Here is a 26,078-nt window from a genome sequence, read left to right as displayed (position 1 = left end):
CCATACCTGGGTCCATAGGCAGTGTGCCATGAGGTCCTTCTGGGTGCAGCACCTGCCCGGTGCTCCTGCTAGTTTATTCTTTCCTAGAGTGTCTAAGGAAGTCTGCTTATGACAGTGGGCACAGTGTTATCTTTGTGCCCCAAGGCCTGTAGCCTCTTGCCTGTTGTGTTTGGGAAGAACAGAACAGTTGGGTGGCAATGCCAGCCACAGCCAGCCTAAAGGGATACCAGTGCTGCAATGTGGGTGCTTGCTAAGTGCCACCCTGTTCATGGGTGCTGGTACCAAGAGCAGCTACTGCTTGTGCCTTATGGATCTTAAGGGATGTATGGGAAGGGAGGGTAGGAGTAACCTTGGGTGTTTTTGGGGTGCTCAAGAGTGATAGTGACTACTTGCCCTCTTTCTGTGATGGTTCCTGATAAGGCTTGCTGGGTGGACTCATTCAGTGCCTCCTGTAGCTCTCAAGAGCACCCCAGCTGCACTCTGACCTCCGTCTCTGGTGAGAAATTTGGGTGTCTAGCTTCTCAAAAGATGCAGGGTTGTTCTTATGACTGACGTGGGCTGCACAGCTCGCCATATGTCTTCCCACAGACACTCTGTAAGTTCTTAAACTGACCAACTGCCTCTTAAGACAGTTGTTTTTGTAAAATGCCCCTTTCTCTCCAAACATAATGTGTGGAAACACAGCTTTAAGAGTTAATGGAGTGGCTTGCTCCTCAAGAGGAAGACGTGAAAGGACAGTAGTGTGTGGTAGAGTCTGCTTGGGCATGCAGTGGAGGACAGAGATGGGCCTCAAGGCTGTGGTTGTAGACACCACCAGCTGGCAGAGGAATATTCCAGAATGGTGAGTTCTTTGGGCCATTTCCAATGAAGCAAAGTGTAGTTCTTTCTAGGCTGACACAGTAGTTGAGTTTCTAGAAAGTTCAAGTTACATGCAAACTATACAAGGATGGCTTGTGTGTGCATTCCACCTGAGGCAGGGCTCAGAGTCAGACATGTGGTCCTGATGTGAATGTTCCGTTAGTTGAAGTTGTCTTAGGCATTGAAGGACACCGTAGCCTCCTTGGTTACACCACCTAGACTCTAGTGACATCTTACATGGTAGCCATGTCTGCAGCAATGACCCCAGAGCTTCTGGGACTGCACCAAACAGCACTGTTGTCCTCGGGGTGAAATAAAAGACTAGTGGTCTTTGTTCCTCATAAGATACTGCCTCTCCTGGGGATAACACCTCAGTCCTTTGTCACTCCTGGAATAGGCCATCTTCAGGAACTGGGGGAGTACTGACATCTTTTTCTCTGTTTTAGTTCTGCTAGGTTATGGGAGGAACAGGAATAGAAAAGGGTAGGCTTTTCATGGCCTGACCTCAGATTCTGTCTGCAGAAGCTCTTTGGAATTCTGTCTGTCTGCAAACACTGGGAGTCAGGGTCACCCAGTTGGCCATTCTCAGGTCTCAGACATTTCCAAGTCCCAGTTTCCTCACTAGAAAGCTGGAGAGCTGGGACATTTTACTGCTTGGGTGTGGTGGTGACAAGGACCACATTCTCTAGAAGGCTGTTAACAGGAAAGCTGAGAGCCTCCCGGAGGATGTGAGTAAATTCCAGGATTTCAGGGAAGGATGGATGAAGTCACTGCTGTACAGATGCAGAAAAGAAATGAGAATTGTTCCCAGGGAACCTGGGCATGGGGCGTAGACTGGTTTCTAGAACTGCTGAAAAGCAGCACTGTACTGGATGATGAGGTACTCTGCTTTGCTGACCTGCTGCCTCTGATACTTGGAATGCGTAAGCTGAATGGTCTCTGTCCAAGTCATATACTCTGAAAAATAACTTAGGTGCCTTGGGCTTTAGCGGCCTCCAGAGAGCACATGGAGCCAGCTCCTCAAGGACGCTGCTTCCTATTCAGAGAGGCTGCAGAGGGCCAGGTCCAGCAGGAGGTGGTCCCAAGGCCCCCTCTCTGCTCTGGAAATCTGTACCCTTTGCTGGTCATTTGACACCTGGTTGGACAAGGCTGAGGCTACTGTAGGCTCCTAGGGCGCTCTTCTAATTGTGCTCCTTGGCAGACAGAGGCCTGGAGCACTGCCAGCCTCAGCTGGCATGGGCTCCAGATTGCCAGATTCTGCACCTGAATGAGTAAATTCAAGAAAAAAAAGAAAAAAGGCCTGTCTTCTTTGATGTCAAGGCTTAATCATGGTAAACTGTTTGTGAAGTTATAGGGGTGGGGTTTCAGCCAGCAGTGGCAGGCGCCTTCCAGAGATGGGAATGGGGTTAAGTCTGTTGCGCAGGTGTGCTGGGAACTCTGACTTCACAGAGTTGTACTTGTAGTGATGGCAATGAGGTGTTTTAATGCTGAAGACATTTGGAGAAGCAGTGGGTATTGAAGCATCTGCATTTTTGTGGAAGCTGTGGTTTGGAGCCAGCCTTTAATGCTGAGCTTCACTCACTCTAGTTAAGCCAGGGCTGTGTTGTCTCAAGTGCCAGCACAGGCATTGCCACACAAATGGCAGACATGTTACCTTCCTGCTCTTCTCTGCAGCTAGACACAAACTGATGACGAAGCAGCGAGTGTTGGCGCAGCACAGATGCTGTCCAGCAGCCACACAGGCGGCACCCAGACAGAGGGCAGGGCTCTCTCCAGCCTTGTCTTGTGGAACCTTATTGTTCAATAACTCAACAGCCTTTAGAACCAGGCATTTCTGTTTGTTTTTGTTTGGTGTGGTTTGGTTTTGTTTTTTTGAGACAGGGTCTCTCTGTGTAGCCTTGGCTGTCCTGGACTCGATTTGTAGACCAGAGTGTCCTTGAACTCACAGTGATCCGCCTGCCTCTGCCTCTGAGTCCTGGGGTTAAAGGCATGTGCCACCATACCCAGCTTTTCTGTTTGTTTTTAACTAAGACTGTTACCTAGGACAAAGTTTGTTTCTTATATTTAAAAGCAGTAAAATTCCTTCCTTCCTCCCTCCCTCCCTCCTTCCCTCCCTCCCTCCTTCACTCACTTCCTTGTCCCTCTTTCTCTCTTTCTCTCATTCATTCTTTCTTTCTTTCTTTCTTTCTTTCTTTCTTTCTTTCTTTCTTTCTTTCATTTTTCAAGACAGGGTGTCTTTGTGTAGCCCTGGCTGTCCTGGAACTCTCACTGTAGACCAGGCTGGCCTCAAACTCACAGAGATCCACCTGCCTCTGCTTCCTGAGTGCTGGCATTATAGGTGTGCGCCTCCACTGTCCGGGTGATTTGATTTGATTTGATTTGATTTTACTTATTTATTTATTTTTGATTTCTTTGCTTTTAAAGTTTTTTTGTTTGTTTGTTTTTAAGTTTAGGACTTGAGAGATGGTTTAGTGGGTAAAACCTTGGGTTCAGTCGCCATCAGCATTGCGTAAACCCAATGTGATAGTTCATGCCTGTCACCCCCTCATTCAGGAGGTAGAAACTGAGGATAAAGAAGTTCAAGGTCATCCTTGACTACATAGTAAGCTTCACACACACACACACACACACATACACACGAGAAAGACTTTTGTACAATAATCGTTTTCAGAATTTTTAAAAATGTGATTTAAAGCTTCAGGGCAATGGTGCAAAACTTCCTCAGGAAAGTCTTTTCTTTCCCTTTCTCTGAACCGACTTTAGAGACTTGAAGTGTGATGGAAAGTGGGTTAAACGCCCTCCAGCAAGCTGGCAAGCAACTCTTAGACTCTTAGTTCCTAGTGATCTTTTTTTCCCTTTTAAAGGAAGCTGATCTGGTTCCTAGCTTTCCTGCTCCTTGGAGAGCTGGTCTCCTGATGAGCATTCCTTCTCCTGCGAGTGCTGTGAGAAGCTGTTTCAGGCTTCCGCTTTGGAGCCATCGCATTCTCAGTAAGAAGCCTCTACTCTGTAGGCTCAGAATGTGGCAGGCTCAAGATGGGGCTGGTGCCTGTGGAGTGCCTGGTCTCTCGGCAGTGATGGGCTTGTTTACTTCTTATCTGATTTTGAGTTCTGGATGCTTCTGTTTAACATCATGCTTGACCTTCCTTGCACAGCCATACTTGTTCCTCTGTACAGGCTAGGGCTGAGAATTAACCAGAGAGGTGGCTCACGGTTCACACACAAAGCTGGGGGCATCCTTAGCAAACTCTGATGACTCAGACATGTTCCAGCCCCCAAAGCTAACACAGCAAAGCAGCTATCCTGCTGTATTAGGAGTGTCCTGACAGCCTGGAGAATTCTCCAGCACCTGCACAACCCATGTTTTTTGAAGGGAATTGTGTCGGCTCCAGATTGCTTTGGAAAGAGCCGTCATCATGTCCACCCAGGGTTGTTTCAGGAGCAGGGCGAATCTCTTCATGGATGTGGCAGGCCTTAGGTTTCCCAGGATGGCTCTTGATATGGCTAAGTGCTTTATAGTTACATGTGGATTCCAGCTCCACTTTTGAGATGTGGTCCTACGTGTGCTGGACTCGCCTCTTGACTGCCTCCTGCCTCCACCTCCTGAGTGCTGTGATTATAGGCGTGCAGGCACCATGCCTTGTTTATGAGGTGCTGGGGCTCAAACCCAGGGCTGTGTGCATGCTAGGCAAGCTCTCTGCTGACTGATCTGCATCCCCATCTCCCACAGACACTAAAATAAACTGTTTACATGTATGTGTGTGGTCTGTGCATGAGTGTGTGTGCCCTTCTAAAGCCGAAGAGGTATTAGCTCCCCTGGACTGGAGCTTACAGTTAGAGGCAGTTGGGAGGCCTGTGATGTTGGTGCTGGGAAGTAATCTTGTGGCCTAAGAGAGCCATGACCCCATCCCCTCCCATGGATCTTTTACATTTCAGTTTCCAGTTGTTTGCTCATTTCTAAATTCACCTCCCCATTCTGGCATGGAATCTGGCACATACTGGATAGGCATTCTACCTTTGTGGCATGTCTCCAGCCCCTAAGTTCACTTATTTTAATAGCTTTTCTTTAGGATTGGAAAAGAAATGAGCCTGGCACGTGGTGCGTACTTTTAATCCCAGTATTTAGGAGGCTGAGTCTAGAGGCTGCTGTGAATTAGAGGCCAACCTGGGCTATGTACCAAGACCCTGTTGACTGGAGTTCTCCTCCTCTGCATAGATTTCTAGGCCTTTACTGCATCTGCTGTGAGCTAATTCCCCTGTGTTCCATCGCTGTCTTTGCCTCAGTAGGATCTTGTTTTCTGAAGGGGCTTTACAGCGTGAGTGCTGGTTCATCCTTACAGGATCTTTCCAGAAAACTCTTTATTCTCACTTCATACAGCACCATGCATTAGTGCATCAGTGTTACAAACAAGGATTTGCCAGTGCAGCTATCCCGACCGACATTTCTCACTTGGGAGGCCTGGACTCAAGCATTCCTCCTGCCTTAGTCTCCCCAGTCTGGGGTTACAGACAGGAACCACTACACTTGCCTTGGTGGGAGACTTCTGCCATTAGTGTTTCTGTCAGAAGATGGGGATAAAGTGGAAGGCTGGAGAGCTGTCATGAGGGTGACTCATGGCCAGGGCTCAGTGAACCATGAATGAGCGTCATGGCCCTGACTTGTGAAAACCCTAAGTTAACTTGTTCTTTACTAAGTGCCAGCTGGTATGCTGGCCGCACCCCAGGAACCCCACTGAGTTTCAAGTCTTTGATCTGGGTGAGGCAAGTCGAGACACCCTCTGCTTGTGTATGCTTAGTGCTGCATGCTGGCTCTGATGCTCCACCTTCCTGTCTTCCTTGAGGTGTTGGTCAGCAGCATGAAGACCCCAGAACCCCAAGATACTTTAGCTCAAGTGAGCCCAGTTGACTTTATGTGGGCCTGAAACGAGCACACTTCAATTGTGGCTGGGGGCCTTGAGGTACAAAGTAGACAGATGGGCCCTGCTGAAGGTACAGCACTGTGACCCAGAGGTGCAAAGTGGGCACTGGAGCAGGGGGAGGAGCAGGAGTGGAGGAGGCAGCCCAGCAGAGCTGCATCTCCGGACCTGTGTCCTGGTGTGTGTATGATTTGGAGGTTGTTGGATAGCTTTGTTTTCTTGAAAGTCAGAGCTCTCATGAGAATTTCCCAGGCAATTGTAAGAGGGGTCTTAGGCTCTATTAAGGGGCTCTGTTTCCCCCAGAATCTTCTGATCTGTGAGGAGTAGTGTAAACTCAGCCTTGTGTTTTGTTTTAGAAAGTTGCTGTGTGGATTGTTGGGTACATGTCTGACCTCTGCCTGGCCAGCTCTGTGGTCTCAGCAGTGAGTGAGTTGTCTTCCTGAGCTGCTGTCTGTGGTGGAGGAGGCACTTAGGTGGCCTGTCTGTGCCACATCTCATCCGGTCCTTCTTCATTCTCATATCTACCCCCCTCGTCAGTGCTTGTCGTCATTCTGTCTGGCCATACACCTTCTGTTGACACTTCTTTGACCACAGTAGCTGAAAGGGCCTTGTCCATGACTCTCCCACAGCTGCTTCTTTGTCATTGTATAGAGCACATTTTACTACTGATTAATGTTATGTTAAGGTGAGAATGTTCAGCTTCTGTAACTCAGCCACAAATTAACATCACTTGAGAACTGAACAGTCAGGCTAAGTGCAACTGCACTGGCCTGTAGTTCTAGCACTTGGAAGATGGGTGCTGGAGTGTTGTAAGTTTGAGGCTAGCCTTGGACACATAGCAAGATGCTGTCTCAAAGACCACATCCCCCTCAAAGTTCCAACAGTCTATGGGTCATATCATTTCCTTTTTTCAAAAATTTCATTAGGTTTTATGAAAAGCTTTATTTTTGTTTTGTCTGAGTGTTTTGCCTGCATGTTTGTAAGTGTGCCATGTGCATGTAGTGCCTAGGGAGGCCAGAAGAGGGCATCAAACTCCAGGAATTGGAGTTAATATGTGATTATTACCTACCATGTAGATTCTGGAAACTTAACCTGGGTCCTCTGCAAGAGCAGCCAGTGCTCTTAACTGCCAAGTCATCTCTTCAGTCCTCATTTCATTACGTATTTATTTCATAGAAAGCTAGACAGCTATGGGTAGAAGTATAGGCAGATAATTCAAGATTGTAAAAGAATAAGTAGAAATCACAAAAAGAGTCTAGAAAGTACAGACCAAGGGGGAATAGACCATTGGCTCCTGGAGCAAAACAGAGATGTGAGAGGATTATACTGTGGGACAGCTTTCTACAGTCAGCACTGGAGTAGAAGAGGACCTGGCCAGGAGCCCCCTTGTAAGGTAGACTGCAGAGCCAAGTATAAGTCACAGGAGGTTGCTGGGGTCTAGAACCAGGCAAAGGATCTTTCAGTCTGATGCAGGCAGGGAGGGAAGCAGGCAGGCAGGCAGGGAGGGAGGCAGGCAGGCAGGCAGGGAGGGAAGCAGGCAGGGAGGGAGGGAGGGAGGGAGGCAGGCAGGGAGGGAGGGAGGGAGGGAGGCAGGCAGGCAGGCAGGGAAGCAGGCAGGCAGGGAGGGAGGCAGGCAGGCAGGGAGAGAAGCAGGCAGGCAGGCAGGGAGGGAGGCAGGCAGGCAGGCAGGCAGGGAGGGAGGGAGGGAGGCAGGCAGGCAGGCAGGGAGAGAAGCAGGCAGGCAGGGAGAGAAGCAGGCAGGCAGGGAGAGAAGCAGGCAGGCAGGGAGGGAAACAGGGAGGCAGGGAGGGAAGCAGGCAGGCAGGGAGGGAGGCAGGCAGGCAGGGAGGGAGGCAGGCAGGCAGGGAGGGAGGCAGGCAGGCAGGGAGGGAGGCAGGCAGGCAGGGAGGGAGGCAGGCAGGCAGGGAGGGAGGCAGGCAGGCAGGGAGGGAGGCAGGCAGGCAGGGAGGGAAGCAGGCAGGCAGGCAGGCAGGCAGGGAGAGCTGAAAAGAGCATGGAAAGAACAAGAGAAGATGTTCTGAAGCCAGAATGAGCTATACTCAGTAATGAATGAACCACTGTGTTACTGTGAAGAGAGCAGCCTGAGGGATGCCTGCAAATCCTCAGCTTCTTGGCCACAAGAGTATGCCAGTCAGGCTGGGGGTGGGGGGTGGTGGGGTGGTGGGGGTGGGGGTGTGCTAGGGTGCTTGTACACTGTAAAGATGAAACAAAGGATGATAGCTCTTGATGCTGGAAGGAGCAGGGAGGGGCAGGAGCTCCAGTGTGGCAGCAGTTGTGTTCAGGACCATTTGTGCTCAGGACGAAGGCACAGATGTCATGAAGAACCCTACAACACTGTCACTACTTTTCAGTGGGCGAGACTGATATCCACTCCCATGCTGCAGAGCCATCCCCAGCCACAGAAGCAAGTTTTGAGCTGCTTCTGGGGACTGCCTGCAAGTTCCTTTATAGAACATTCTTGAAGGACAAATACAGATGGTTCTCTAGAGATCCCAGGAGGTAGCAGAGCAGTTCTGTGCAGGAGACCACATTTCACAGAGCCACACAGGTGCACATGTGGAGAGTGATGGCATCTAGAGGAGGCTTGCGGCTTTACGCATGCGTTGTTTCAGAGTTGTTCGCTGCTATTGCTTTGGGTTCAGGCTACACAGGTTTCCCAGCTGGGGACAATGTCCACAAGTCTCTGTGTGCTCCCAGTGAACCTGTGCTTACTTCACAGTGTGAGTGAGTGGGGCTTCTGTGTCCACATGGCTCTTTGGTGTAAATGTGGCTTATTTTAGGAGCTGGTTCAGGTATGGAGCTGCTGAGCAATGTGAAGTCTGGGGGTGGCATGTGAGGGCGCAGTAGACAGAGGCTGCCTCAGGCCAGAGGGAGCCTAGGCCTCCCTGAAGGGCTCCTGTGGAGGTCAACCCTACCCATCAATCACCTCTCCCTGACAGACCACGGTGAACTAATGAGATCCCACCGCCCGCATCTCCCAGTTCTGTGTTTGGCTGAGACACCAGGTGGCCCAGAAAGTCACAGGAGAACGAGGAAGCATGTGCTGTGTTCAGAAAGTCCAAGTCCTCAGGAGCATGGAAGTTCCTTACTAATTCCCATCCTGGTTTGCTGGCAAATGTTTCCAGAAGCATTTGTGCGTATTTGTGTCACTCTCTGGCACTTAGGCATTTTGGCCACTTAATAGTATTGGGTGTTTTCTGTGTGAACCCTTAGGTAACAACATTCTTTTTGTTATTCAGGGCTAGGTTAAGAGTAGAACATGAACATTAGGCAAGTGTTCTCCTAGGAAGCCGTTTTGTCAAGTACTCTTTTTTTTTTTTTTAATTAAGTTTTTTTCCAGAAAGGGTTGCTCTGTGTAACAGCCCTAACTGTCCTAGATTCACTTTGTAGACCAGGCTGTCCTTGAACTCACAGAGATCCACCTGCCTCTGCCTCCCGAGTGCTGGGATTAAAGCGCTACCACACCCAGCAGGTACTTCCTTTTAAGTGTGATAGAGAAGTTCCTTAATTTTAGAAAAACCAAATATTTGGTATAGTTGTGGCTCATAGGATTGTATAGATCCAGGCCATCCAAGCCATCTTGTATACATAGCTGGCTGCATCAAGCAGCAGTTCTTTATAGCCTGGCTTTTCAGAGCAGGACTCTGTGCCGACATGCTGAGCGTTGGCATGGTGACTGCCACCTGCTGGTTCTGCTTACTCACACTCCATGCTGCCTCCAGCCTGTTGCTGGGCTGCTGGGTCTTGCTTTTTCCTTGGATTTTTTTTTCAAACCAATCTTCAAGGCCTCTTGCTTTGGTCCTGCACTCTGCAGAGGGTTGTGGGTGGCATATGCATGTTTCCTCTGCCCCGCATGGGTTGACTGCCACCCTCTAGAGGCAGATGTGGAATGACATTGAGGAGGGCAGCCGTGAGGCCATTGTGCCTTCTCATAGTTTGGGAAGGATGTGGTTGAAAGAGGCTGGCAGCTGGTTCAGCGGGTGAGAACTCATGCTTCTGCAGGTAGAAAGATCTAAGTTTAAATCCCTAACACTTATGTGAAAAGCCAGACATGGCTGTACTTATCTTGTAAGCCCAGTACAGGGGTGGGGGTGGGGGGGTGGGAGGCGGGGCGCACGACAGGCAGATCCCAGAGCTTGCTGATGACCAGCCTATCTGAATGGACTAGCTACTATCAATGACAGGCCTGTTCGAATGAGGCAGAGAACAGTGGAGGAAGGTTCCTGATGTTCTGCTCTGGCCTCTGCAGACAGCTCAAATGCATGTTGTGTGCACACTCACCGCCCACCCCCACCCCACTACACCACACAGACACACAAGGGGAAACAATGAAAAGGAAGCTGGTTTTCATGTAAATGTGTTGCTGAGATGGCTTGCAGATGCACAGGACAGGAGGGTGCCTTAGCCTGTCCTACCCACTCTTACATGACCACAGCCCAGCCAGCCCACATTATGTATTTGTGTCAACCAAGAATATCAATCAGCAAGAAGCTGAGAGTCCCATCTGCAGTGTAGCTGTCCCTGTCTGGACACCCCACCTCTGGTGCCGGCTTCAGGAGCTCACCGTGTTGAATGATTGATGTGCTCTGACAATGAATGTTGTTATTTTAAGGTCTTCTTTTTCTTGTGATTCTTTTGTTCCATAGCGTCGTCCCCCAGACTACAGTAATACTCAACAATGATCGGCAGAACGCCATTGTAGCCAAGATGGAAGACCCATTGAGCAACAGGGCACCGGATTCCCTGGAAAATATCATTAGCAAGTCAGTAGTCACCACCACCCTACCTTCCCCTGCCACTATCATGAGGATAAGTGAGCATTCCTGAGCTAGGGTCCAGTCCGAGCACATGTCCATGTCTGTAGTCACAGGCTTGACTCTGTTAGTGGAGCGTAGTTGTGAGGTCAGGAAGGGCCAGCCTGTTGCTTAGCAATGGCGGGGTGAGACAGCACAAGGGATGGGCGGCTGTGAGGACCTCTGGGCTGGATCTGGTATGTGAAGATGCTAGAGTACATTGCATGTGGCCAGCTGGCCACCCCCCGTCTGTCTGTTGCTGCAGTTGACCTCCTCTGAGTTTGGTAAATGATGTCGATGTGTCGAGTCTGGTGTTTTATTTTCCTTAACCCTTTTCTTTTGCACTGTACTGAACGGAACTTCAGTCAGATTGAAAGTGCACAGTGGGTGTGCCCTGTGGGGCCTCTGCCATTGGCTCCCGCTCTGGGCCTCAGGAAAGCTTTGTCATCTTTTGATTACCAGGAGTGTTCTCACAGATGCCTGTCTTGCTTTTTTTTCTCTGTGGGGTGTGGCTCCTTCCAGCTTTGTTCTGGCTTCTTGTCCCAGTCCAGTTCTCTAGCATACAGGACACCCGGGGTGTGCTGTGTGGGGCGCTGGAGACCAGCCACAATACTGGGAAGAGGATGCGCTTCTGGGCCTGCACTGAGATCATGGGTGTGGAGTGTGGACTAGCTAGTTCTCTGTGGATAGTTCTGTGAGGTCAAGTTCAGTAGGAACCTGGTGCGGCTCCTGCCTCTGGGGGATGGCCGTAGTTTTAAGGCCCCTTTGACTTTGCTGAGGGGAACGAGAGCTTTGTTTCCTCTGTGGTGTGTAGAAGGTCATAGTCCAAATTGTTGACAGAGTCATTCAGAAGACAGATGAGTCTTGGGTCTTTTTTGAGCACTGTCTGCTGCTAGCTGTTTGGCTGTTGCAGCACTTCAGGGCCCTGTACCAAGAATGGCTCCCAGGGGACTCTTGGCATTCTTGATGGCCTTGGAAGTTCCTCCTGGGGTTTGTCTGTGGGAGTCTAGGGAGTGTGGAGGTGTTTTGGAAGCTGAGTCATCTTGGGTGTCTGACAGCATGGATGATGGACGGATGTGGGCTTTCTGACATGATTATCATTGTGCAAGTCAGCCTTGGTAGGATGACCTCTAAGAGCTGAAAGCAAGGCTCTAGGCTGAATCTCAGTGAGCTATGATTCATTTCTCTTTTGCTGTTCATATTTTGTATGCAGTTGCTTTATATTATGTGTCTTCTTGGCTCAGACTGTTTCTGTGTCATGTTGCTTCTCATCTCCATGGAGGGTGCGTGTCACACTGCGTGTTGGGGGACCCACGTTGTGCATTGGGATAAGTCCACATAGCAGCTTGAGTCAGGGCTAGTCTCAGCGTGCCACTCATGTCCCTCTCACAGCCTGGGCTGCTGTGTTTGTTTCCCACCAGCGCTGTTCCTGGGCGTCGGCAGAACACCATTGTGGTGAAGGTGCCTGGTCAGGATGACAGCCACAATGAAGACGGGGAGAGCGGGTCAGAGGCCAGTGACTCTGTGTCCAACTGCGGCCAGCCAGGAAGCCAGAACATTGGAAGCAACGTCACACTCATCACCCTGAACTCCGAAGGTACGTTCCCAGGGCTGCCATAGTTGTGCCTTTGGGCTGTTTTCTTTTCTTTTCTTTTCTTTTTTTCTCGAGACAGGGTTTCTCTGTGTAGCCTTGACTGTCCTGGACTCACTTTGTAGACCAGGCTGGCCTCCAACTCATAGAGATCCACCTGCTTCTGCCTCCCGAGTGCTGGGATTAAAGGCGTGCACCACCACACCCAGCTTTCTATTTTCTTTTCTTTTCTTTCTTTCTTTTTTTTTTTTTTGCTGGGCATGTAGCTTACTGTTGATGAGAAGAATGATAGAGAGTGATGAAGAAAGCTAAAGCAACTGTGGATCCCGCTGTGGCTGCCATCACTTGTGCCTTTCTCGCAGCACCTGTGTTTTCCTCCCAGCACCCGTGCCTTTCTCCCATCGCCTGTGCCCTTCTTCTAGCACTTGTGCTCTTCCCCCAGCACCCATGCCCTTCTCCTAGCACCTGTGCCTTTCTCCCAGAACCCATCCCCTTCTCCTAGTACCCGTGCCCTTCTCCCAGCACCCATGCCTTTCTCCCATTGCCTGTGCCTTTCTTCTAGCACCTGTGCTCTTCTCCCAGTGCCCATGCCCTTCTCCCAGTCACTTCATGAGTGCACCTTTCTCAGCACCTGTCCCCTTCTCCCAGCACCTGTGCCTTTCTCCCAGCACCTGTGCCTTTCTCCTAACACCTGTGCCTTTCTCCCAGCACCTGTGCCCTTCTCCCAGCACCTGTGCCTTTCTCCTAACGCCTGTGCCTTTCTCCCAGCACCTGTGCCCTTCTCCCAGCACCTGTGCCCTTCTCCCAGCACCTGTGCCCTTCTCCCAGCACCTGTGCCTTTCTCGTAACACTTGTGCCCTTCTCCCAGCACCTGTGCCCTTCTCCCAGCACCTGTGCCCTTCTCCCAGCACCTGTGCCCTTCTCCCAGCACCTGTGCCTTTCTCGTAACACTTGTGCCCTTCTCCCAGCACCTGTGCCTTTCTCCTAGCACCTGTGTTCTTCTCCCAGCACTGATAGTCTCTCACTCACTGTCCTTGGCATTTCTCTGCAGGTTTCCAGAGGCTGTTGCCAGGCTTAGGGAGGACAGTCCCCTTGGTCTGAGGTGCCTCTTGTGCTGGAATCTGTAAGGAGCTGGAGGGAGCCAGTGCTGGGGTCTGCCTTCCCCAGACTCCTCCCCATAATTTCTTGGGGTCCCCATAGTGGGACAGGCTCTTTTTCCCTGAAGTGTCTGAAGTGTCCCCTTGCATCTCACGAAGTGACTGTAATGTGAAGAGGAAGGAAGGAACTTCGACAGACTGAGCTCTGTGAGAGTCCTAAGCACATACTCTTTACTGTGAAACCTTGTGAAGCTTTTGCTTCTATATCTAAATTACTGCTTTTTCTTAGAAGCACATTCCCCCCACTTAAGGAAGATTTTGCTCTTAGATGTGTTACTGTATCTGAAATACTAGAAACAATGTCTTTCAAAATTGCAGCGTTGGGGGAAAGGAGTAAGGGCATCATTTTCTGTGAAGCCAGATACCACACACTTGATCATTTTACAGCACACTTTCATTCAGTTGCTAAAGTTGAGATTGTTTCCAAAAGTTTGTATGCTGAGAGCTTGACCCCACTCACGGCTCTATTGCTCAGAGCGGGGTGGGTGGCTAGGGGAGGAATGGGCCATGAGGGCTTGTCCTGAGGATGAGAGTGGAGTCCTGACCCCATGTGGCCTTTCATTTTGGGTCCCAGCTTTAATGGGATGTGCAGCCTCCTCTGCCTTGGGCTTCCCCCATGATGACTGGCTACCACAGGCCCGGTGACCATGATCCCTCTGAAAGCTTTTCTCCTTAGAACTGCGTTTCTGTTATAGTGACAAGCTGCGTTAGTGTATCCACGTTTATACAGCGTCACCTTTACTGCATAAGGAATGTTTTTTGTCATTACCCCCTCAAAGAAACCTCAGCCCAGTTAGCAGCCCCTCCTTACCCTCCCGGCTCTTTCAGCTGCTGATCCTCTTGTTTGAATGGGAGTTCATATGAGCACTGCATGCGCCTGGGTCATGCCATCCAGATGGCAGGCTGTCATTGCTCCCACCGTCCCATTGCAGGGACAGGGGCTGCATTCCCTTTGCTCTGGCCCTTTCCTTGTGTACACAGGGGTGGCATTTTCTGTGCTTCTCCCTTGTGTGGCAGGGGCTGCATTCTGTATGCTCTGGCCCTCCTTTTCTATGACAGCGATTGCATGCTCCAGGCTGGCTTGCCTTTGCGTGACATGGTTGGTTGACAGGCATTGGATTATTTCTGCTGTTGGCTGCTGTACATTGTGATGTGCGTAAGTTTTGGCATCCATGTGAACTCAGGGCCAGTACAGCTGGCTGTTTTTGTACTAAGAAGATAGGTGCCAATCATTCCTTCCTCAAGGAAGCCACATAAAGATCACACTTGATTTGTTTGTTTGTTTGTTTGTTTGTTTTGTTTTGTTTTTTGAGATAGGGTTTCTCTGTGCACCACCACCCTGGCAGGATCACACTTGCAACAGCCAAGGAGCCTAACTTATTTCTTCCTGCAGGAGCTGTGCAAGCACCGCTGTTGGCCTGGCCAGCTGCTGGAGGCTTGGTGTAGACTACTAAGGAACAGAATCTTGATACTTAGGGAAGTCTGAGATTATCACAGAAATAGAATTTCTCAGTTGGGTGTGATGGCATGCTCCTTTAATCCCAGCACTTGGAGGCAGAGGCAGGCGGATCTCTGTGAGTTCAAGGTCAGCCTGGTCCACGAAGTGAGTCCAGGGCAGCCAAAGCTACACAGAGAAACCCTGTCTTGAAAAACCAAAAAGGAAAAAAGAATAGAATTTCTCCTTCTGAATCTGTGTAATCAGTGTGTCATACTTTCTGTTTTTGGAAATAACAAATTGTGTTGAAATGAACTCAAGGAAAGGACTCAAGCTTGGCTCTTGCTTTGTTACTAGTGTCCTGAGGAGGAACAGTGACTTGTGTCTGAGTTGAGGCTCTAACTACAGGCTGTGTCTCTGAGGAAGACCCTTGTTGTTAGTAGAGGTTGGAGCACTGTCACAGCCACATTAAAGGCTACCTGTGTCCACCACCATGATGCCGGTAGGCAGCACTAGGACTGTCCATTCTCCAGTGACAGGACTGGACATTTCCCAACTCAGGGTTTTCCTTTTAAAGAAGAGGTCATAGTTGAGGGCCATCTGGTTTTCTTGCTCTTTGGGAAAGATAAATCACAGTGTCTTACCAGCAGTGTGAACTGTCATGCTGAGCCATGTATTGGCACAGTGGTCTCTAAAGAGTGGAGACAGATGGTATCATTGCTAGTGACTGCTACATGGAAGTGTTCAGGGGCCTGCCAGGCAGGACATTGTCTCACTTCACACTCATTGCCTGCTCATCCTGTCAGTCCTGTCCACTAACCTGTGGACTCAGCTAAAGTTTTTCCTCTTTGCTTCAGGGTAGCTGCTTATCAGGGAGTGTTCAGCCATCTGGCTCATGTCATAGAAGGATGATTGATAAGGGCTGCTATGGAGGATAAGTCTGTAGGATTTAGTCCTTTTGGCCCCTGGAAGAGCCAAGAGTTGCAAGCAGACAGATGGTTCTTCTTATTTGAGCATGTTTGCCTGAGGTCTGGGTTACCAGACTTCGAAGTGGTTATTGCTTAAGAATTCCAAATGTTTTATATAAAATTTTAAGTCAGTTGGCTATACTATGAGGGTGCTATCTCCTGATTTGTTTTTAGGGTGCTAGGGATTGGGCACTCTACCACTTAGCTACATCCAGCTCTCTTTTCACGCTTTATCTTGAGACAGTACCTTCCTAAATTGTTCAGGGTGGCCTCGAACATGCTCCTCAGTTCAGGCAGGCCTGGACATCTTACTCCTACTGCCTTCACCTCTGAGGTGGCTGGGATGGCAGGCCTGTGCCATTTCATCTTATTCTAATTTCTGTTTAAGCGATTTGTTAGTGGTGTAAGCTCAGTTTGGGTGAGATAGAATCTGTCTCCCAGTTGTTAGAGCACTATTTGGTTTTGTGTTTTGTTTTTTTGTTTTTGTTGTTAGTTGTTTTTGGGTTTTTCGAGACAGAGTTTCTATGTGTGTAGCTTTAGCTGTCTGGAACTCGCTTTGTAGACCAGGCTGGCCTCAAACACGGAGATCTGCCTGCCTCTGCCTCCCGAGTGCTGAAATTAAAGGTGTGTGCCACTACGCCTGGCTAGAGCGGTGCTTGCTAAGCCTGGTCTTTGCCATGTCTTCTGTGGGTGGTCAGGTCCTCCTGCACCCCATTCTTGAGCACTGAGAACATGAGAGACAGGCCACAGGCCAAGCTGGCTGAGTTACAGATACAAACTGGCTAAATGCATCAAAACGGGACCTGTTAATTAAGGGATTTAGTTGGGTTTCCATTCCCACAGTGTGAGCGTTGGGTAATTCCTAGAGGACAGGCTAATCCTCCATGTAAAATGCTGAACGCTTATTACAATGAGGACCTGTTGTGTTTCACTTACCGCTGGTTGAGAGTGCTCCCTCTGTGGCCCATGGTTTCTGCAAGTATGTTTGATGCCATATTCTCCTGACCACTCAGGACTTACTGACAACCTCCAGTGACAGATCCCTTTGGGTCCCTGATGTGAAGCTGGTGGCAGCCTAGGAAGGCTCCAAGTGGCTTGCAACTTAAATATTGCTTTGTTTTGCTTTATTGTTACAACCCCTGAGATGCCCAGCCGTAGAGAGATGAGCTGATGGCAGATGGATCTTGTTTGTCAAGTGACCATATGATACAGGGTAACAGAGTCCTTGGCTGTGGTTTATGTATTATTGGGTAGTAATCACAGCTATATATTAGAATTGTTGATTTAAAATAGCTTACTAAGAAAAGAAAAACGAAAAAAAAAATCTTTCATATGTTACAGTATTTTGTATCCGTTTGGCCTACAAAGCAAATAACTGACACAGAGAGACTAAAACGTACTTTAAAGCTGCCAGCACTTCGCTTGGCAGAGTCTGAACTGATGGTTGACACATTCACTTAGCATTCCTCCACATACATACCAAAAACCCTTTTCTTTTCTTCTCTTCTCTTCTCTTCTCTTCTCTTCTCTTCTCTTCTCTTCCCTTCCCTTCCCTTCCCTTCCCTTCCCTTCCCTTCCCTTCCCTTCCCGTCCCGTCCCGTCCCGTCCCATTTTTTGAGACAGAGTTTCTCTGTGTATCCTTGGCTGTCCTGGACTCACTTTATGTCCAGGCTGGCCTCGAACTCACAGCGATCCTCCTGCCTCTCTGCCTCCCAAGTGCACCACCATGCTTGGCTCCCCAAAACCTTTTTGAAAGGAAATGGTGGAGCGAGCGTGCCACTTCTAAGTTGAAATGTGTAGTTTGTAGTTCTGGGTGTCAGAGTTGTCCCCTAGCATGTGGCTTTCCCTTGGTTCAGGGCGTATACCACCTTCTAGCCTTTCTGCTTCCCCTTCCTGTATGGAGCATTGATTAGATACCTAGCCATCCACACATGCATGGGGTTTATGTGAAACAAAGCACCTCGAAATCCAACTGCAGATATCAGAATGGATGTATAGGCACAGACAGCCCCACACTCCTGGGTTCCTTCTGACCCCTGGATGACTTCAGGGACTTTTCAGGGAAGATGCTATAAGTGCACAAGAGTAAGTTGTTTCCTGGACTACATATAAAGAGTCTCTTTTTGCTCGCTTGCTGGAAGAACTGGGCTAAATAAATGTGTTCAGCCTTTGACTGGGCTTTGTGTGGCAGTGTGGCCTGGAAGGTGGTGGATGCTGGCTCTTGTTTCCTGTCTGGTAAGGTCCAGGGGACTTCATTGTGGTTATCTTCATTTTTGGAACCACTAGTGTCTCACAAAGCGTGTGTCTTAATGTTGATAAACTGAATTTGCTTTACAAATACCAGATGGGAATTAACTTTTCATATGGATGGAAAATATACTTAACACTAGTTCATGACTACAAGTTAACTTGTCTGTCTAAAAACTTGCCTGAAGGAAGCTGAGGCTGACCCCAGGTAGCTAATTTGACCTAAGGTTTGCACTATGTAAGTAGCCCAGAAGCCCTGGAGATAACAGGCTCAAGTGTCTGCTTCCCTTCCTGAGGGAAACTGGAACACAGACCTAGACTGGCTCTGCACTGGTGCTTTGCGGGTGTCATGGGAGGTGGAGATGCTTACCTGGGAGTATGCTGTGTGCATCTTATTCTTCTGGAACTTAAGACAGGCTCTCAGAGCAGGTGCTTGTATTCTCTGCTTTAAAGAAGAAAAGAAAATCAAATTACTGCTGGAAGTTTTTCATCTTATCTGTTTTAAAAAGTAGTGGTGTCATTGAAGACTTATATGACTGGAAGAGAAAGCAGTTCATTTTGTTTGAACTGTAAAGTAAATCTACAATAATGTATATTCAGATGCTAAAATTGGATCAGTTTAGTATATTCCTGGGTTTACAGAAGATGTGTTTCAGATAGGGATGTGGGTAGATGTTGTCTTTTGTTCTGTGTAGAGACATGATTCAGTGTTACCAGGGTGAACCTGGACTCTGCTGGTGTCTGCCCAAGGTCAGAGGACACTGGATTTGTGTGTTTGTGGAAGCTAATGCACTGAGTGAGTCAGCATGGCCCAGTGGGTGGCAATTCTCTCTCCTGATTGTCCCCTGTGTCACTGAGTGATGACCGCAGACTTAGGCCTCTCTTGATACGAGATGATTCTCCTGTCCCTCAGCAGTCGTTTGTTGAGATAGAGTCTCCTTATGTAGCCTATGCTGGTCTGGAACTCATGACTCCCCTGCCTCAACCCTCCAAGTTTTGGGACTATAGGCATGTGCCACTATACCCAGCTCTACTGTTTTTGTTTTGTTTTTTGTTTTTTTTTTTTTTGCTTTTTGTTTTTTAAATGCATCCTGGGTATAGCAGTGACTTTTGGAACAGAACCTACTGTCCCTTAGCACCATCTCTCCACTTACAAACTGCTGATACCACTGAGAAAGAGATTGCTTACTCATCTTCTGAATTCCAGCATTTAGCTATTTCCATCCTTCCCTTTAGCCAAGAGCTCACGCCTATTCTCCACCCTTCTAGCGTGTCTCTCCTCAATGTTTTCAGGCAGTACTGTGACAGGGACCTGACAAAGGCTGTCTGGGAGAGGTGTACACAACACTGACTCAAGTGTGGTCAAATGAGTTGGACCTATGGGTGCTAGAGACTGGCATGACTTGGATTTTGTCTCATTTTGACTTCATTTTTCATTTTGTTTGCCCAAGAGGTTCCTGTTATTTGAGCTGATATCTTGTTTGATGTATTCCTTTACTGTCAGGATGGCGTGGGCCTGCTATTGGCTAACACCAGTGGCTGCACCTCAGCTCTGGTGTTCCTGGCAGTTGGATGGAGGTTAGGAGTCTGGCTTAACAGCCCCAGGGAGCTCATACTTGAGCTGTGTGCCGTACTGTCTGAACATGATGCTGAGCTTTGCTAACTGAGGCCTTTCTTTTCCTTCAGAGGACTATCCCAACGGCACATGGCTGGGTGATGAGAATAACCCTGAGATGCGGGTGCGCTGTGCCATCATCCCCTCTGACATGCTGCACATCAGCACTAACTGTCGCACAGCTGAGAAGATGGCACTGACGCTGCTGGACTACCTGTTCCACCGTGAGGTGCAGGCTGTGTCCAACTTGTCAGGGCAGGGCAAACATGGGAAGAAGCAGCTGGACCCCCTCACCATCTACGGCATCCGGTGTAAGTTACCATAGCTGATAACAGCTTGGCTTGTGAGGCTGCTGAGGGGGTCAGGGAGTTGACCCCAGCCCATGCTTCCGGTGCCGGGGCTGATGGCAGGCTCATAGTCACTACAGAGATGGGGATTTGGACTCAGGATTTGCTTTGGCAAGCTGTTGTGTGGCACCTGTGCTTGAGAGGGACACTTGGGAGTGTGCCTCTCCAGGGACGCGCAGATAGATCCCAGCGTCACTCCTCCTTAGGTTACTCTTGGAGAAGACAGGGCAGAGGTGGGGTTCCTTGTGTCCACGGCGTATGTGTCACTGTGCTCGGTGCTCCTGAGCTTCCCAGCAGCATTGGTAGAATACCCCCTCTACAGTGGCCTTGGCACTGTGACATGCTCAGGAGCTGCTCCGGCTGGGTTGTTAGGGGCCAATAGCACTCTAGGACCGATTTTAGTACCCAGCTCTCCTCCTGTTTGAGGAACACCAGTTGCTCACGCTGGTTGCTGCTATGTCTTTCTGCTGATACTTGGAAAGCATGGAAGAAGCTCAGGCCCTTCTTCTCAGTGACCCAGTCTGATGCCCACTTCCTAGACTGTTCATTCCAGAGCTACCTGGAATGAGCTGGCAAGCGGGGGCCTCTGCTCACATGCAGGGTGATTCCTGGGATGGCTGTGTTTAGTTTCACTGGGGCCACACCTTTGGCTTTTCCATCACCCCAGAGGGGGCAGCTGCATTGTCCTTACCGAGGAGACAGCACATGGGCAAGTACTGGGGCCAGAGGAAGCACAGCTCTATCAGATATCCCACATAAGGTAGGTAATTGACACCCTTCTTAAAGAGGCTGACCTTGGCTTCAGAGTATTGGGGCAGTGCACCCCACATTTAGATACCCTGGCCTAATTTCTGGAGTTTTGTGGTAGGTGGGGGAGAAAAGGGCACTGAGGCTATGGGCATCGGCACAAGAGTCTGCCTTGCCTTCCCCAAACCATGTGGGCACTGTGCTCACTTGGCAGCCAGATTTGTAGTCCATGAGAAGGAATGCAGGCTGCCTATAGTGACTGTGGATCTGTGGCCTTGGCTCTGCACCAGCCTTCCTGTGCATGGCTTCCTTAGCTTTGTAAGAACAAAAACTTGGTGAGTTGCTGGCATACCTCCACCTGTGTGGGTCTCATCAGGGGCTGATGTACCATTCAGCCTCCTCCTTTGGCTGCAGTGCTACCCTCAGAAGCTATTGATGGGGTCAAAACCCCTAGCCTCCTCCCTGGGCACCTATCAGTACTCTGTTAGTGCTCATGGGCTGAAAAATGACTGTCATCTTTGATCCCCGAGTCCTCAGCTTGTCCTTCAGCCTGTAATGCCTGCTGCTGGCCTTATCCAGCAAGTCCTCTTAACATCATCACAATGAAAGATGGAGAGAGAGACAAGCTGGCCTTTGGCTCTGCTAAGGATTGGTTAGCTCCCCAGGATTTGAGTCACCACTGAAAATGTATGCAGAAAGAGCAGGAGCATGACTTTGACTGGCTTGAGTGTTTTCCTGGAGAATTCGGAACTTGACCAACCAATGTGTGCTGATTGGACCTTGGCATGGATGTGGTGCTGCTTTAGTATGGAGGGTGTAGGCTGAGTTGTTGAGTCTTGCTAGGGGATCATCCAAGCCTCTACTTGAACTTTTTGGGAGTGATAGAAGCAGTTTTATAGTTTGGATGGTAACTTAGCTCTCAGGAGATGATCCAGGCCTGGTGGCCCTAATTGCCAAAACAGAAAGTTTTCCAACTTGGGCTTTTGATTAGTATAGTTTGGATTTCTTTCATTTATTTTTTTCATTAATCAGTGAAGTTGTATGAGGCAGCTACAGAAGTCAGTGTGCTGAAGAGAATGTCCTGTGATGTCACTCACCACCATCTTTCCTGCTGCCATTGGGACCATAGCAAGCAAAAGATCATGGGCTGAAAATACGGTCCAGTGGTTAAGAGCACTTACTGTTCCTCCAGAAGCCTTGAGTTTGATTCCCAGCTCCCACAAAGTGGCTCACAACTGTCGGTAGCTCGAGCTCTAGGAGATCCAATGACTGACCTCTCTGAGGGCACCTGCACTCATGTGCACATGCACAGAGAGAACCATGAGTGCACATGCACACAGACGTGGGTGCACACACAGACATGGGTGCACACGCACGCAGCCACGCGCGTGCGCTCGCGCGCACACACACACACTTTAGTAAAAATAACTTTTAATGGACAAAGTCAAGGAATGACAATAGAACATCTTGTAGGCTAGTGAGAAGTGGAGCCAGGCTTGGAATAGTCTGTCAGCTGTATTCTGTCACCTGTTCCTGGTGGCCTTCTGTCTTTCTGTGTCTTTGGTTTTTTTTTTTTTAAATTGTTTAGTGACAGTCTCTGCATGCTGTTCCGTGAGCCTCCTGGCATGCACTGTACTCATAAGGATTAGCACTTTGGATTCTAGTAGGTGCTCTGCCATGTGTATGACTTCCTGTGGGTGGGTAGTGCCCTTCCCTGGGGCATCAAGCAACTCTGGAGAGCAGTCCCTGCGCTCAAGAAGTTGGGTTCTGGGAGACAGCCTGGAAAGAACACAGGGTAAGCAGCTGACAAAGAGCACTAGCCAGATAGCTTCAGATGGCTGCTGCTCACTGAGCAGCCAGCCGGTGTTTACTGAGTGCCAAGGCCCTCTGGTTCCTGACAGGCACAGAGAGCAAAGCTAGGTTCCCTGCATTTACGAGTATAAACACTGTTGAGAATCCTATACATTTAGGGAAGTGATGGGCATTCTAGAAAGCAAGTATGCTGTGCTGAGAGTTTTGGATGAGGAGGGAGGACAAAATACTGTTGCTGGTCTTGACAGAGGTAGGGTGGGCCTAACAGAGGAGCAGAGGGTGACAGACTACAGCTCTGGCAAGGCCTGTATGAGTGCAGTGTAACGGCTCTGATTCCCTAGGCAATCAGGATGGTGTGTGTTGTCTTGTGAGTTTAGGGCAAGAGAAGTTAAAAGTCTAGAACCTATGAGAAACAGAGTCCTTTGCTGTTGGAATGAAGTCGGGTTATTTAAAGGTTAAATAGATAGGAAGTGTGGTAAATAACTGCATCTGACCCTGCCAACCTATGACCTGAGTGACACTTTTCCCTGATGAAGTAAGGTTTTCTAGAAGACGAGTCAGCCCTTCAGGAGCAGGCCAGCTAGTGTTTCAGCAGCGCTCAGCTTCTGTTGGGTACTCTCAACAGTGGGGCCCAGGACAAGACCTGTGTGTGACAGCTTTTGCCTGGGACATGTTCTTTCAGGTCACCTCTTCTATAAGTTTGGAATCACGGAATCTGACTGGTATCGGATCAAGCAGAGCATTGACTCCAAGTGCCGAACAGCTTGGCGGCGGAAACAGCGAGGCCAGAGCCTGGCAGTCAAGAGCTTCTCCCGGAGGACACCATCCTCATCCTCATACAGTGCCTCAGGTAGGCTCAGGAGAAGGCTTCTCACTCAGAGTGCAGCCCAGCAGCTCATCGGTCCTGACCCCACTCAGGGGCCTTTTAGGAGCTTCCTAGGCAGTGGCAGGGCCTGCTTGTTTACCCCGTAGGCTCAGCAGGAAGATTCATGCGGCTCTTCTTGTGCTGCCTGCTTCCTCATCTTTTGAGTGTCCTGCTGCCTCAACAGTAAGTTGTTACTGTTACTTGCAGAGCTACGTGGTGAAGCGTGGCGGGTCCTCGCTGTGCTCTTCATTACTAGTGTGAGGGACAAATTCTGTACACTGTACCTGTTGTCCTGTCCCTCCCTTCATTCTAGTGCTAGGCCTTGAGCCCAGGGTCTTGGGCAATCTTGGCTCTAGTGCTTCGCCACTGAGCTATGCTCTCAATCCTAAAATTGTCTTTCAGACTCTCCCTCACACCCCCACCCCCATAGCTTTCTTGGCGTTAGCAGTAGCTCCCGAAAGCTGAGTCCTGCTTGAGGGTCGGCTCGGGACCCAGAGCAACAATGGGCAGAGGGCTGGCAGGGCTCTCTCTCTCGGTGTAGGCTTTCTCCAGGGACTCTGTTTTGGAACTACAAAGCTGGTCACCGGAGCCCTCCTTGACTGTCTTCCAGAAAGTGGTCTTCCTCCCATGTTTTGGTGCTTATCCTACTTAGCTCTAACTGTTGCCAAGGTTCCTTAGGTGGCGGCTGCATGGGCCGGACACATTGTCCCCTGTAGGGCAGTGCTTCTTCAAGTGGCATGCTAAACGAGGAGTCTGAGTTCTGTCCTGGGAACCGAGGGAGCCACTAGGCATGAGTCAAGCATGTTTGGTGAAGTTGTATCTGGCTAATCTTAGATGTGCTCTTGAGAGCTGCCAACCCATGCTGGTTGTGGTTTGCTCCTTCCTTACTTGAGCAGCGGCACCTTCGTGGTGGCAGTTCTGGCGGTGGCTCGTTAGTTCTGTCTGACTTCCTGTGGTTCCCCTGAGCTCTGCATCCATGTGCTAGTTTAAAGAGTAGGGAGAGTGTGCTTTTGTCAGGTTGCACAGCAGGCACTGGAGTGAGCCTTCTTGCTGTGAAAGCCGCTGCACAGGCGAGTGGACACCTAGGTCTGTGCATCAGATCCCTTGGAACTGGAGTTCTGGATGGTTGTGAACCAACATGTGGGGCTTGGGAACTGAGCCCAGGTCCTCTGAAAGAGCAGCTAGTACTTGTAACTGCTAAGTCATCTCTCCAACCTCATAAAGCCAGAACTTAAAGACAACCTGAGATGATTATACTGGGCCACAGATTTCAGCATTTTAAAAGGAAGACAAGTCCAGAACCTAACCTGGGAACGTTCACAAGGTCTAGATTCCAATACCAAGAAACAGGGAAATGATCAAAAGAGACAACAAGCAAAACCCAAGTCCAACCAACCAACCAACCAACCAACCAACCAACCAGCCAGCCAGCCAGCCAGCCAACCAAGCAAACAAACAAACAGACAAGCCTAGTGGCTAAGAGACTCAGTCTGTGATTAACAGCCCTTGTCACTAAAATGTTATTAAAGTTATGTTCAGGAACTTAAAAAAGGAATGGGACTGTAATAGCAAGGAAGGAAATACATTTTCAAAAATTGCCAAGTAGAGTTAGAGATGAAACATGAGGGAGCAGTTGCCAGGCGCCAGCTGGCTGAAGTTGGCTGTTTGTTTCATTACAATGAGTTAATCAAGAAGAGTTTATTGGACATGGCCTTGATGAGCCAGGTCTCACCCCAAATCCGACGCAACGGTGTCATGGTCTGCCTTACTACCTTAATGACAAGCACAGAGTGAATGGAAAAAGCCAGGGGTCTGTGGCTGAAGACATGTGCAAAGCACCTGCTTAGATGCACATACAAGCATGCGGGCTCCACTGCTGCATTCATGTGCTTATTGAGTTCTGGCACCTATGCAGGTAGACAGTGCACTGCAGATGTTGCCTGAGCCACCACAGTGATGGTCTGACACATGGTCACTGGGCAGTGTTTGTGAGCCACTGAGATGGCTGTCCAGAGACAGCATCCGTGGTGACAGTGAAACTTGAATGAAAGGATGAGACACTCAACTGTCCAGGGTTTGGTAGTGTTTGTGAAGGGCCTGAGGTGTGGTGGTGTTGGGGAGTTAGACTGCCTTCAGAGGTGCAGGTGCCAAGGGGTTGGCATAGAAGCAGCAGCACAGCGTTCCTTTCATACCCCAAGAAGCATTAGAGCACTCCTTCTACAGGTGGGCTGCTTATGGGCACATGAGTGTGGCTCTGAAGGTACTTAGTTCATAGTTCAGGTAGAGCAGCGGGACCTGAAGCCAGGCCCCAGCTGGCACCCACCTTGCTGGCCCAAGCCCACACTTTAAGCTTTGAGGCTCTTAAATCAGTGGGGCCTTGTGATCTTTAAGGCAGCAGCTGCTTTGCAGGTGGAGCTTCAGGTGCCCGTGTCTCTCTTTCTATGGCTCCCGCTCTAGTCAGAGCAGTGGTCGCGCGCTGCTAGTTCTTTGGGTTTCTTTCTGCTGCGTGACAGTAGTTTAGTGTGATGATACTTGAATTCTGTTTCTTGGTTTTCTTTCTTCCTTCCTTTCTTTCTTCCTTTCTTTCTTTCTTTCTTTCTTTCTTTCTTTCTTTCTTTCTTTCTTTCTTTCTTTCTTTCTTTCTTTCTTTCTTGTTGACAGGGTCCCTCTGTGTAGCCTTGGCTGTCCTGGACTCACTTTGTAGACCAG

At 49.4% G+C, this 26,078-nt stretch overlaps 1 protein-coding gene across 10 annotated transcripts in view; it reads left to right on the top strand.

Moving 5' to 3' along the window:
- Nucleotides 1-26,078, top strand: part of BANP (BTG3 associated nuclear protein) — an 81,934-nt gene that overhangs the window by 31,940 nt on the left and 23,916 nt on the right. For 6 of the 10 annotated variants that reach the window (XM_084756906.1, XM_084756910.1, XM_084756909.1 and 3 more), the window contains exons 5-8: nucleotides 10,439-10,555; nucleotides 12,007-12,182; nucleotides 19,670-19,909; nucleotides 23,187-23,354. In XM_084756906.1, the coding sequence (XP_084613032.1) occupies nucleotides 10,439-10,555; nucleotides 12,007-12,182; nucleotides 19,670-19,909; nucleotides 23,187-23,354 (701 nt within the window). The remainder of the gene's footprint in view (nucleotides 1-10,438; nucleotides 10,556-12,006; nucleotides 12,183-19,669; nucleotides 19,910-23,186; nucleotides 23,355-26,078) is intronic. The other 4 variants (XM_084756903.1, XM_084756911.1, XM_084756908.1 and 1 more) reach the window with 1 other exon arrangement.

The sequence above is a fragment of the Acomys minous genome, assembly GCF_964271855.1.
Source record: "Acomys minous genome assembly, chromosome: 14".
Taxonomy (NCBI): Eukaryota; Metazoa; Chordata; class Mammalia; order Rodentia; family Muridae; genus Acomys; species Acomys minous.
Note: the sequence above shows the minus strand (reverse complement) of the source record. Positions and strands in the feature narration are given on the sequence as shown.